The sequence below is a fragment of the Triplophysa rosa genome, linkage group LG20 (genome assembly GCF_024868665.1).
Source record: "Triplophysa rosa linkage group LG20, Trosa_1v2, whole genome shotgun sequence".
Classification (NCBI taxonomy): Eukaryota; Metazoa; Chordata; class Actinopteri; order Cypriniformes; family Nemacheilidae; genus Triplophysa; species Triplophysa rosa.
The window spans coordinates 13,475,348-13,489,159 of NC_079909.1; the positions used below are offsets into that span (position 1 = coordinate 13,475,348).

Sequence of the window (13,812 nt, forward strand, 5' to 3'; positions counted from 1 at the left end):
TTCCACAGTGAAGTTAACATATTTTATTTCTTTAAGTGCCATTCATGCATATCGGGGAAAGGGGGTATTGACAATCCTAATGACACTTCAGAGTTATTTTACAGCACTAAAACCAATACAAAGAGAAGCCGTGTCATCTTATCGGACAGCAAAAGTAATAAACCGTGCAATAACAAAAAAGGACAAAACGGGGAAAATAAAGGAAACAACAAATACAAGTAATGACCAGGACAAAATCAAACGGAAAACAAAGATTAAAATAGAATATAAACATTGAAACACTGAATGTTGAACCATAGTACAGGTAAAAGGTAGTGTCACACAAAAAGCCAACGCATTTTCATCACATATATACAATATAGATATATACATACTGTGTCACCCTTGGATTAGACAATAACAAAATACTCTGTATTCATCTCCCTCTTTTCTTTCGCAGGTGAACCCGAGCCCTTGCCTTGACCCCTCACCACCCCAGAGGAAAAAGGACAATTGAAAAGACACATATTTACAATAAGCACAACAACACACCAACAATGAATAAAATAGGCTCCAAATACCAGAACTTGTTGGCAGTTTTCTCCCGCAAATGTAACAAGGCTTCTCAAACCTTCCTCTCATTACAGTAATCTCTCTGGCAGATGCATCTCCACTTTATTTGCATTTTTCTTTTTTTCTTTTGTTTTACGAAAACCGAGTCGAACAGTTAAAACTTTCACACAACACAAACACAAAATCAAAGGAGCAATGTTTCCTTTTTGAGAAAAAGAGAGAGCGAGAGAGAACATCTAATCATCACCTGTCCACACTCACATTCTCTCCCGTAAGCTTTCCGTTCAGTCCGATCCACCAGACTTACTTTCCCCTTCAACTGGGAAGGACGCCCATTACCTGCGACCTTATATATTACAAAATCGAGCTTTCTCTCTTTGGCAAACAAGAGATCCAAACACATCACTACCACAAATAGATTGGCAATACATACGAAATATTTCCAACTTAAAACGGACAGTCCTTCTGAGGTCAACCTCGAGACAAACCGTGATACAGGGTGTACTGTACACCACAGTATGCTATCAAAGTTCACACGGAGGATGGGCTCAACATGCGCTCGGCGGCGAGCGAGCGGACGCTTTGAGATCCTGCTTCGGTTAATGAACAACATGAGCGCTTGTGCTTCTTAATTCTTTTCAAAGTGCACGTATGACCGGTCTGAAAGCTATTTGTATGACAAACACTGAGGCTAGTTTAACAAGGCTTGCGAACACTTGAACAGCATTCAAAACAAAACACAGGACATACAAGCTTTCGAGAAAAAAAGGAAAACGTAGGGAGCTCAAAACACAATGTGTACAGCAAGACAACCAAAAAACAGATGCAAATACAGACAATGAACTATTGGTGCGGGGTGAAGTGGGAAACAGTTCTGTAATCTTTTTCTCTGTTGTAGGCGATGTGAGCGGACTCGCAGATTCAGCATCACTGCATACTGAATGAACAGAAATGCATGATTTTAAGGGTTAGGTGAGGATTTGACTTTGCAAATTTAAATCCCATCAGCTTCTTTGTTTCTTGGTTATGAATGGATGAATTTTATAGCTATGTAACACAGTACATAAAGAGATGAAAAGTAAACCAAAAAAAGATCAACAGAAAAAACTGACTGGGTTCCTTAACTGGGAAAATCTTCAACTGGTCACAAAGCATCAAATCATATTTGGTCTTATGTATGTAATCATAAGCCTTTGAGGTTTGATTGTGTTTTTTTGTGACACTCGCCTTTAAAACGACTGTTAGAAGGACATCGATGACATTTAGGTTTTGCGATCTATTCATGCCTAAGAAACCAATACATGTCAAAAACCTCTAGAAATACTTTTTCTTATAATACTGAAGAAAACAAAAAATGATTGTCGTTAGAACCTTTTACTGTACTTTACCAAGTCAAATCTGTCAGCACATACACGTGCATAAATAATTCAACAAAAGCGCAAGAAAGATGAATGAAAAGCGTAAACATTCGAAAACAGATCCACTATTTCCCCATTCGACTGCACTCTATGGCTTTACGTTGACATTTTCAAATCATCTTGATTATTTCCCAAATCTGACCTACTCAAAGTGCTCATCTCAGCGATAAATACCCTGACAAAGGTAAACGCCTGGACCTATTCTGGGACGCTCTAGTCTCGATCTTCAACAACTGTGCATTAGTTTTGTGCTCTTTTAAAGAGATGATTGTGATCACGGATAGCCCTAAATAAACTACATTGCACAATACACCTAAGGATCCTCTATAAACCATTATAAAGGGCATTCGAGTATGCTTGAATAAGTTTCTTGTAATAGAGCAGATTTTGTTCAAACTAAAGACTGCAGATACAGTACAGTCCCCTGGAGCAAAGTGTCGACTCTCTTGTTTAACAGCATTGTACTATAGGTCTTCTCTGGTTCCTACGACATCACTATTCTGGATTGATTTAGCATACCGTTTTTTTATTACCAGAACTAGTGGACTAAGCAAATGTTGGGTTGTAGTTCAAAATGAGGTTATTAGTGTATCAATCTAAACATCACTTACTTTCTATTAGCATTACGCTGCACCCTGAACTCACAGTCCGAAACCGCTAAACCGCTCTTCTTAAAACTTTGTGTCTGTGCAGCAAAGAGCAGGCGCTCGAGTTCATGCTAAACCTAATCTCAGATCCACACAGATTTGACCGTACAAACAGGGCTTCCCAGTATCCCACAATTCATTGAACAACACATAAAATTCAGCGACACGTGTCCTGAGGGCATTAAATGAAGTGCAGTCCAATCGGGAGACTATCGGAGTCGATTCATCAAAAAGAAAACATACTGATAGGTGACGGTCAAGGTGAGAGACAAAAAACTCGAATGAGGATTGTACATGCAAACGTAAACGGATGATCATAAAAAAACTGCTAATAGTGAGGTTTGGATCGATATCACTTCCTGTACGCTTCCAGACTCACCTAAAACTAGTAAGTGACAAAAACATGATGCACTTCAGACAGCAAAGATCCACGAGTACAAATACTGCAGGTAATGTGGTTTACACATCTTGTTATGAGCCGCACAAAATTCAAATCTGCAAGAATCAGATGCCTGGCGACATTTCTACATATTACAGTGTGTAGGGTCAGAGGAGCAAAATTTTACGGAGAACCGGTGCCGTCTCACCCATCAGAGCGACCGTCTAACGTCCTCACTCGAAGGCAGACTACGTCACCTGCACGGTCGCCACTCTTCCAAAAAGGTGCCCTGCATCTCGAAGGAACTTTCACAACACAAATGAGAGAGCCGATCTTGTCTGATAGGCAGTCGAGGCCTGAGTTAGTCACCGCGAGAGGGGAGAACAAGCCGGACATATCACTCGAAAAATCACAGAACAACAGTTGAAGAGCAGGGGAGAGCTTGGCAATTGAGTGGGCTTGCAGAAAGGCTGTGGGTGGGGAGACGTTTCGACATAAACATGAAACACTTGCCTCTCGGACAAGTATAAAAGCGATCACTTAACCGTCCTAGTAAATGTGATTGTCTTCAAAGTAATAGATTTTTTTTTTTCGTTTTGTTTCATAAAAACACCAGGAACACAGGAGTCTCTTTCACGTCATACAGAACAAAACCTGCACTGTTCAAGTGTCCCGTTCCAATCTGCCTTCTGTCACGGGCGTGCAGACGCGCCAGGTCCAGCCCTCTCGCACTGTAACACAAACACTCTGCTTCCATCCGCTCTTCACTCGTTTGTCTGCAACACTCTTGGCGTTCGGGGACTGGGTTAGACGATCGAGTCCCAGTCGAAGTCATCCTGGATGTCGTCGGCGGGCATGCGACGCATCTGGAAGTTTCCGGCAGGCATCATGTGCTGCTGGTTCATCGGAGCGTGATGGCCTGAGGGGCAGAGCAGAGGGAAACTGTCACGACGCGGAAACGTCTCGAAGAGCGCGTGCTCGCATCCTGGGCGGGTGTTAAATACAAACGCCTAATGAATCGCCATGTATTTAACAGAACTGATGTCAGCGAGGTGCAATGAATCTGTCTCTAACAGTAGATCATGAAAAAGAGGGACGGACCTGTCATAGTAGGTCCAGGGCTGCTCATGGGGGGCATGTGTGGATAGCCCGGTGGACCCATCATAGAACTCATGCTCTGTCTCGTATCCATGTACATGTTTCCTGAAAAACAAACAGGCTGTGTTACGACAGATCGAATAGCAGCTGTGGGTTAACGGGACGGTTGAATCCACTCACCTGTGTTGATGTGTGTACTGGGCTTGTTTGGATGCATGGAGCCGTGGCACACCGGAGGCTGCACTGCCCCCTGTGGCTGGATTCCAGTGCGAGCAAAGAACTGATTGATGGAGGAGCAGAGGTCTGCCATCTGAGTGGGCTCCAGGGACCAGTTATTCAGCTCCGCCTGCCTCATGCTCTCTTTCAAACCTTCAGAAAAATGAGACACGAGATTATTTATTCGGTTGGTGGAGCCGATTTCACGAAACTGAAAGAAAAAAGCATGGCTGTTGATTTAAACGAAAAGCACCGGAGTGACCTACACGAAATGGCAGGAAATTGCTAGTCGTCGGATTTCATAAGTAACATTTTGTTTTGGTATTTAATTAAAAAGCATGCCATTTGGTAGCACGGTTCGCTACACGGCGACTCAGCAAGCGTGAGAAATTAGGCAATTAAACTTTAAACAATGGCCTTTATTTAGGAAGCTAGATTAAAGACAGGTCTTTATGTATTCGTTTAATTATATTTCTTTTTTAATTTCACAATTTATCATTTGAAGGTAAAACCAATAAATATTTAGTCTTTTAATAAATGAATATCCATAGTAAATGAATAATACCCATGATAAAAATCATCACGTTAAATGTATTATATAAAACAAAATGTAAGTATAAAAAAGCGAGGCTAGACTGTGAAACGTCGTACAGTTTACTTTAAAATAAACGAAAATTCTTTTTACATTTTCAATTTTGACCGGTCGTGAGTTGCTGTTACTTACGAAAATAAGCTAAAATTGCTACACTTATTATGAGTTGGTTTAAAACGTTATAAATGACTCGTAAAGCAAAAAATTTTTTTACAGTGTAGTACCAAACTGTAAATAACTGTTCAACACACAGTATACCAACATAAAACTGTAGATAATACCTTGAAAAGGTGACAGATCCACATCGGCCCAGTTGTAGCTGCTGGCGATGCGGCAGCTTTCTTTTAGCGCATCCAGGTTGGGGTACCAGTCACCTGGTAGACCAGGTGAAAAGAGGGATACATTACAGTCAAAACAATGATACATTAGGCCACATCAGACAGCACATCTACGGTACACTTCCTACTGGAGCCAGCAGGGGGAGCCATGGCCCTCTGCTTCATGCCTGTAGGGCTGCAGCTCTGAATTGTGGTGCATTTGCTTTGTTCTCATTAGAGGCAGCGGTATAAATCAACCTGTGATTTACTGCAGACTGCTCCAAAGTTGCCATACATTTTTTAATCTAAAATAAATGACTGTAAGAAGAGGCCTGAATAAATCGGCCTGTCAGTGTTGAGGGAAGTATGCGGAGACAGAGGGTTCGAGACAGGAAGCGAGAAGAAAAAGAACGAAACCAAGTCATGGCAGATGCAGATTCTTACCGGTGTTGCACTGCATCTGTTGCTGGGCAGGATGGGGCTGATGGGACAGATTCTGGTGTTGGTGTTGCTGCTGCTGACCGTGGGCCTGGTGCTGGCCGTGTTGGGGATGTTGGCTGTGCTGCGGGTGCTGGCTGTGCTGGGTGTGGGAGCCATGCTGGGAGAGGTGCTGTCCGTGGGGGGAGTTGTGGGAGGAATGAGGGGGGTGGGAAAGAGGCACCTGGCTACCGCTGTTGGGGATGCTGTTGGGGTGAGAGTTAGTGATGCTGTTCTGGTTGTTGTGAGGGTGGCTGCTGATGGTGCTGCTGGGGGAGTGTTGGTAAGGGCAGGAGGTGTGGGTCTGCTGAGAGGACTCCGACGGCATGCCCATCAGACCTGTGAGGATCAAACAGATAGTATGCGTCATACAGCTTGTTGAAATCTGTAATATGCAACCCATTTAACTACAACTTAAAAGCCTAAAACTGTGTGTCTGGATCTATTTCATTCAAATTGTATTATTATTTTATTACAGTTTGTACCTAGCACCTTATTGTAATTCCACCTCATTGTTTGTTGTTATTGTGTTGTGTTGTGTTGTGTTATGTTATGTTTCTTGTTTTCTGTGTAATGCTTTGGCAATATTGTAAATACCCCAAATCATGCCAATAAAGTACTTTTAAATTGAAATTGAAATGAACTCCACATCAAATTTTATTGGTTGCCTGATTTTTTTATTTTTGTAGTTGACGTTGTACCAAGTAGCCCCACCCAGACCAAAAACTCACCATACCTAAATCTCACTTCTTGTGTATATTAAACATCAAACATGGACAAGAAGAGACTGATTATGGAGGTTTAGAATGACAAATTCTGACAAAGTCCTTAAGGTTTAAAAGGAATCTATAAAAAGGATACAACGTGGTAAATAAAGTATTATAGCCGGGCAATTCCATGCGTCAACAGTAAGATGAAAAAAATTCAAAATCAAGTTTTTACCAAAGGCTTTCACCGGTTATCTCATAAAGTGACGGATGAACACGTTTAATGCAATACTCTTAATTAAAACATAAAGGTCAGCACAAAGTTGTCGCCTGTCCTTTAAACCCGCCCCGATTCCTTTCGTAACTTCCCATTTGTCTAGCGATTGTTTCCAACTAGTTTCTAAAAACGCCTGACAAGCCTCCAACATCTGCACACTCAATAGCAATCATTGAAGCGCGTGTCTGGCGGTCTTAAGAGGCCCTGTCCATCATGGCGCTGGCACTGTAAACCTATTCCGGTGGAGAGCTTTTAAAGCAGACGGCGGGCCTCGCATCGCCGCAATCGCCAGAGAACACTCATCGACGGGGTGACAGGGGTGCATCTCTTATCAGCAGAGAAAGCCTATTGTCCAACCATGGGAGAGCAGAGAAAAAGCAATTAGCCAGCAGCCCCCTGAATAATAATGCGAGTTCATTACCTATTATCAAAGCCAGTGAATTAGCTCAGTGTCTCCAGCAGTGGGGTGTGAAATCCTCTCGCCGGCTTTATTTGCTCATTTTAATTGCTCGAGCTTGTCTGACTAAGAGATTTCACTTTTATGCACATAAAAAGCCAACAACGTTCAGCTAATGAAACATAGATGATAGATTAAAGAAGTTCACTTTGGAAACCTTTACATCAAAAGCGTTTGATTCGCACGACTGGGTAGACGCGGAGGTGTGACGTTGCGCCTGTCAAATGCTTTTTCTACATCAGTCGACCAGACTACAAACAACAGGCATTCATTTTGAAGACGGGAAAGCCTGCCGTGAACTAAGTCCAGCAATGCGGATGTTCCCGTACCGTGACGGATTTCAGATGGTTAACGCTTTCCAGTCACCTTTCTTAGTAGACGAACCGATCAACTTGACCTAAAGAACGAAGCCGAATATGCTTGGAAACCCCGATGATGACGAATATTCCAACGTCATTTGACTTCAAACCACAAAGTACATACAATTATTTGCTATTTTTATTTCAAACAAAGATGTCGAAACAACCGATCGCAACTTTAACATTCAGAATCAAAAACTCACCCTGTGTGTTGTAGGACTGCTCGAACACACTCTTGTAAAGGCTGCGGAAGGAGGCACTAAGATCTTCGAAGTCCGAGAAGAGCAGCTGCTTGTCGCGGTCCGGTATGCTGTACTGGGCCTGCGGGGCCTGCTGCAAGCTCATGGCCTGGGATACCGGCTCTGGATGACTTGTCACCTGAAAGACAGGACAGAAGGACGATGACGATGGAAAGATTACGAAAGACAGAAACGGGCATTGCCACTCTTTAACAGGCGGCACTGCTCAGCCCAGCCAGGTCGAGTGACCGGCAGATTAGAGCTCAGATAGAACATGACAGCACTGACTACAGCACTCAGCATCACAACACAGGAAATGAAGTGCCTGGCACAATACAGGAGCGGGCAGCGCAAGCCTTCCGTATTCTTGACCGCTTATTTATGAGCCCAGCTGAAGCTGTACATAACCACACAGCCATGATCAAAACAGACGTGTCTCCCGAGAGACTCTCTGAAGTTGTTTTTTACGGCTATTTATTTTGTAATTAACGGCTTGGCAAAACTAACGGCTAGTGATACGGCTGAAATCGACAGCGAGATCATAAAAGATCGCCTGCAATAACAATATGTACAAACGGGCATTGATTCATACAACAAAATAAATCAAATGATTTCTATCTTTCCAAGAATAAATATCTTTTCTTATCCAACACTATAGGTTTCCAGGTTTACTGTGGCCTAAACGTTCCCATCTATTAAATTCTAAATGTGGGACTCGGAAGGGAGGCAGCGTAATGTTTTGAATCTGCAGAAATGACTTTCATGCCCAGAATGACTGATTCATTGAACGGCTCCCAGGGCCTCCATGATGCCAAGCATATTTGTGGCTTACACAAGGGCAGAGGCTGTGCCATCTTGAGCTCGAGACAACAGTGTTATACACACTGGAGAGGCAGGCAAAACAGAGTCATCTGCCACTCCTGCGAAGTCGAATATAGCTGTCGGTGAAAACTGGTGAGGGCAAATTTATGGATCTGAAAACGTTGCAAAGCTAATGCAAACAAGTACTGAGGTGTGAGAATTCTTAGCCACTCGCCACTTGTTCCTACAGTGTCCAACTCAATAACTGATTATAACTTTATTTGATTTTTGTTCAGTACTAGGACTGTCAAGCGATTAATCGCAATTAATTGTTTGGGTTTACATTATATATGTCTGTGTACTGTGCACATTCATTTTGTATTTATAATCACATACACATACATGTATACAGATTTAGGAAATATTTACATCTATTTATATTTACCAATAATTTAAATGATATAAAAATCATAATTTTTATATTTTTTCTTAAATATATAAAAATATTAATTATATATATATATATATATACATGTATGTGTTTATAAATACAAAATTAATATGCACAGTGCACAGATGAGTACTATATAGGGCTGTCAAACGATTAATCGCAACTAATCGTTTGCAAAATAAATGTTTGTTTACATAAAATATGTGTGTGTACTGTGCACAATAATTATGTATATGATAATACACACACATCCATGTATGATTTTGAGAAATATATATATTAGATCTATATTTATATACAATATAAATTATGTATAACTATAAAAATGTATATACATGTGTAAATATTTCTTAAATATATATATGTATGTGTATGTATTTATATATTCATAATTATTATATCCAGTATACAAACATATTTTATGTAAACAAAAGCAATTAATCATTTGACAGCCCTAATACTATGTAGGGCTGCAACTAGTCAATAAAATCGATAATAATCGATAATGAAAATAGTTGTCAACAAATTAAATTATCGATTATTTGGTCTGTGACGTCACTTGTGAGCTGCGCAATTATAAATCAGGCGCGTCTTCTTCCCTTTTAAAATTACAATTTTAGACGTATCTCTCTGTGCAGCATGAGCATTGCAGTTTTTAAGTCAGATGTGTCTCTCCGTGCGGCACAAGGTGCGCAGTTTTTAATTCAGACGTGTTTTGCATGAATCTCTTCAAGCCGCGCAGTTTTAAAGTTTAAAGGGGAGAGGTCTTTTAAATGACAAAATTAAAGATTATATTAGTAAAACCCAATTTGTGGCTAAATACTCTGATTTGGGGGTTTATATGGTTCAGAGGTGGTAAGTAACGAAGTACATTTATTTGTACTGTACTTAAGTACACTTTTTGAGTATCTGTACTATACTTAAGTATATATTTTTCTAAGTAGGCCTACTTTTTACTGTACTTCACTACATTTGAATGACAAATATCTCACTTTTCATGCCACAAAAAAATAATGATTTCCTTGGCCAACCGTCCCCTCCCTCCCACGTTTGGGAGAGACTATTGTCAGCTGCTTCTAATATGGCATACCTGAATCAACTCATCAGCCTTGGTGTGTTTATTAGGGAGTCATCCACAACATTTTGGGAGAAAGTTAATGAGTTCAGTTGTGTATAATTTTCCCATTTCTGATTTAGTTATAAGCAAAAGATCTAATTAGACGTTTATCCGATTAATCGGAAAAAATAATCGTCTAACTAATCGATTATCAAAATAATCGTTAGTTGCAGCCCTAATACTATGTAAACACAAACTTTTACTCTGGATGCGGGAATAAAACAGGAAGTGCTTCTGGACCAGTGTTGTTTACATCTTGCAAAATGGTCTATATATAGTATAGTTATTTAAGTCTGCTTCAAGCCAATAACTTCTAATTCAAAAGTCATATGTTCATGATATTGACTTCAACTAATTATGGCATGCTTATTTTTTGCGGAAGACAACAAATAATTTTTATTGTCTATTTATTGAGTATTATTCTACCCTACAACATTTTTTTTTTTTTTATAAAAAACCATTAACAAATAGCAGTGTTGCCACTTCACAGCGATGCATGACACGCTGGTTAGCGCTGTTAAAAATGGCTGCAAAAGCAAAGACATGAGGTCACCTGCTCGCATGTGACATTATCAGCGGAGACAACTAATTGCACCCAAGAAATATGAGCAGCTGAAGTGAGATGACACGCTATGCATCACTGTAAAGACGGCTGCACGTAATCTGGTTAAGTTCAAACGGATCTCAGTGTTTGTATCAGCTGGACTAGAGAGAGACAGAGTAGAATAGGCAGACGGAGAAAGAGAGAGAGAGCACTGTCTGGCCTGCTGGAGTGAATATATCAGTGTCTGTGCTGGATCAATGCTGAGAGCCTGGAGCGAGGTGCATGCGGGGCTTCTGGGGGACCACAACAAAGAGGCAGCATCTCTGGTGGGAGGACATCAGAAGCGGCGTCTCTCTTTAGCAGCGCTCCAGCATTATGAGCTCTGCCTTTCATTTCCTTAACCCCTGTGTCAGCACGCTCCCATGCACAGACCTCCGCACACCAGCATTCTGACAATCGCATTCTGGATTCTCATAAAGCTGAGCTTCACAAAAAGACTGGGTAAATAAAGAGTCCTCCCCAGTTTCTGGAGAGGTTAAAAGGAATAGTTCTCCCGAAATGCAAACATTCTGTCATTATTTACTTTCCCTCATGTCATTCCGAGCACATGTGACTTATTCGGTAGCAGGGAAATGTACTGATGGCCCATTTCCATCCTATTTAATGAATGGGCGACTTATGCCTTTCCAAAGGGGCGCAAAAGCATTATGTGACTGTTGTACATATGATTTGTGTGCTCAGATTATTTCCAATACAATACAAAGCTATCAAATGGGGCTGTTAAACGATTAATCGCGATTAATCACATATAGTATAAAGGTTTGTGTTTACATAATATATGTCTGTACATATTTATTTTGTATTTATAAGCACACACACATTCATGTATATATTTAGGAAATATCTGCATTTATATATAGCCACGGAAAAAATTAAAAGACCATTTCAGAGACTGTTTTTCTGATTTTAAATTTTACAATTTATACTGTAGGTATGCGTTAAGGTAAAATGATAATTTTTGTTTCATTCTGTGAACTACTAACAATATTTTTTTTACCTAATTTCAATTGAAAATATTGTTTCTATTTGCATTTATTTGTAGAAAATTAAAAACAGATAGAAACAGGTCAAAATAACAGAATTGATGCTCTGCATTTTTCAGATAAAAAATTCATTATAGTAAAATATTTTCTGAAGTGGTCTCTTAATTTTTTTTCTGTGGCTATACATACACATACAGTATATACTGTGTGTATATATATATATATATATATATATATATATTTAAATTGCATATAAAAATGAATGTATTTTATATTTTTCTTAAATATATGTATCTATATACATAAATACAAAATAAATATGCAGACATATATTATGTTAACACAAACTTTTATCCTGGATGCGATTAATCACAATTAACAGTCCTACTATCATGTGATTTAAAAAAGGATATAGAGTACGAATATCTTTATAGTGATTTTCTTAACTTTTTTTGGTGTGTTTTTGGAAGGCTTTAGTCACCATTCATTAAAACAGCATTGAAAAGAGTGATACATTCCTATAAAAATATTTCTAGCATGATCAATAGAAGTCTTACAGGTTTGAACCAACATGAGGTCTAGTATATGACAGAATTTCTTTTCTGGGGTGAACTAATCCTTTCAAGGAGGAAATGGTGGTATGGCAGCAGGTGATGGAGAGTTTGAGTGGCAGAGAACGTGATCTTACCGGTGTGTAGCTGTGCACGCTGCCCACACTGTTGAGATTAACAGAGGCCAGACTCTGGTCAGATAGACTATTGTTAAGGCTGCTTCGAGGGCTGTCACTCCCATCCTGGTCAGGGTTGTACAATGCCACCTGGAAATAAAAAAAAGTATTCCAAAGATTTGGAGATATGACAATCTTAACAGAGTTGGGGTGCAAACAAATACAAGCTGTCTGGTTTCAGAGGTCTGATGGAAATGGAGAGGCTCAGAGATGACGTATGTTTGTAGGCTAACCCGGAAGTCGATGACGATGCTATAAACAGACTACACTTAAGGTCGCTCGATATCAACGTCACCACCACCAAGCCTCCGATAACTCTTTCAAACTTTATTAAAAATGTGTTCCCTGGAAAGTAATTACTCTGCGAATGAATCAGCATCTACGTTTTAAGAGATTTTTGCCCATGTTGCATTATTTGTGAGCTTTATATGCGCGATGACGTCTAACGTCCCCGTCAAAGGAAGTAGTCGCTTTTAGCAACTTGTTAGCAACCGCTACTTTGAAGAAAGAATAAGGTTTTAAAAAAATCACAAGCGGGTTACAATTGGTGTGTTTTATGTCATAGAATAAAACGTGAAAATATTTAGAGGTTTTGTTTACCACAGACTTTATTTCAGGCGATTTACCAAAAACCCATTTTAAAAACCCATAGACTTTGGAGCGATGGAACCAGAAGTCCTAAAATACCAACTTGCTTCCAGGTTTGTATACAAAAAAACGTCATTCTCTGAGCCTCTTAATTCTCATCTCTTTTAATAATTCCACTACTGTCATAACCAACGGTTGCGTCACATTTGTGGCATCACGTATGTGTGACATGTGTACGCCATCTGTAGGAAAGTAAGGTCAGCATTAATGCGCCGTGCCCCATGCCGTGTCTCATATGGAGGGAACATGGCTGTTGGCCAGCAAGATGATCTGCAGTCTTGGATGGCCGAGAGGCCGAGCGCTCTCCTTCAGTAAAGGTCACGCTACTGGCAGCGTCAGGCCATCAACTTGCACAGCTTAAATTGGTTTGGGACTGCTCACAAAGGTTCCCAATGCCACAGAGACCCTGACCTTTCTATGCACGCCGATGAATGCGCAGTTTTCCGCGGCGGATAACCTCCACTTCAAAACGATAATCCCAATTATCATTTGAAAAGCTGAACTGCAAATATGTGCTGGTTGCAAAACGAGAATAAATAAGGCATCGGAGGGACGGTATGGGAATAAATATAATGAGCTCCTGGGAGAATAGTCCTACATTGAGTTCGGCGTGGTAGGAAAGGATGAATGGAATCGCAACAATGCTGGCTGAGAGAGCATCGCATGCCGCGCGTCTTGGCAGGCGCGATGTAGTGCTAAAACCGTGCAACAAGTCACAACGTTCACCTGCTTGAGCGAGACAAACT

At 40.4% G+C, this 13,812-nt stretch overlaps 1 protein-coding gene across 2 annotated transcripts in view; it reads right to left on the reverse strand.

The window, feature by feature from the left end:
• The window catches only part of foxj3 (forkhead box J3), a 77,997-nt gene continuing 64,185 nt past the window's right edge, over window positions 1–13,812 (reverse strand). The window contains exons 6-12 of one of the 2 annotated variants that reach the window (XM_057361987.1): window positions 12,380–12,508; window positions 7,700–7,874; window positions 5,664–6,035; window positions 5,184–5,243; window positions 4,275–4,463; window positions 4,098–4,199; window positions 1–3,915 (exon numbers count right to left, since the gene is read on the reverse strand). In XM_057361987.1, the coding sequence (XP_057217970.1) occupies window positions 3,803–3,915; window positions 4,098–4,199; window positions 4,275–4,463; window positions 5,184–5,243; window positions 5,664–6,035; window positions 7,700–7,874; window positions 12,380–12,508 (1,140 nt within the window). In that variant the 3' untranslated portion in view covers window positions 1–3,802. Of the gene's footprint in view, window positions 3,916–4,097; window positions 4,200–4,274; window positions 4,464–5,183; window positions 5,277–5,663; window positions 6,036–7,699; window positions 7,875–12,379; window positions 12,509–13,812 lie in introns of both variants that reach the window. The other variant, XM_057361986.1, reaches the window with a different exon arrangement.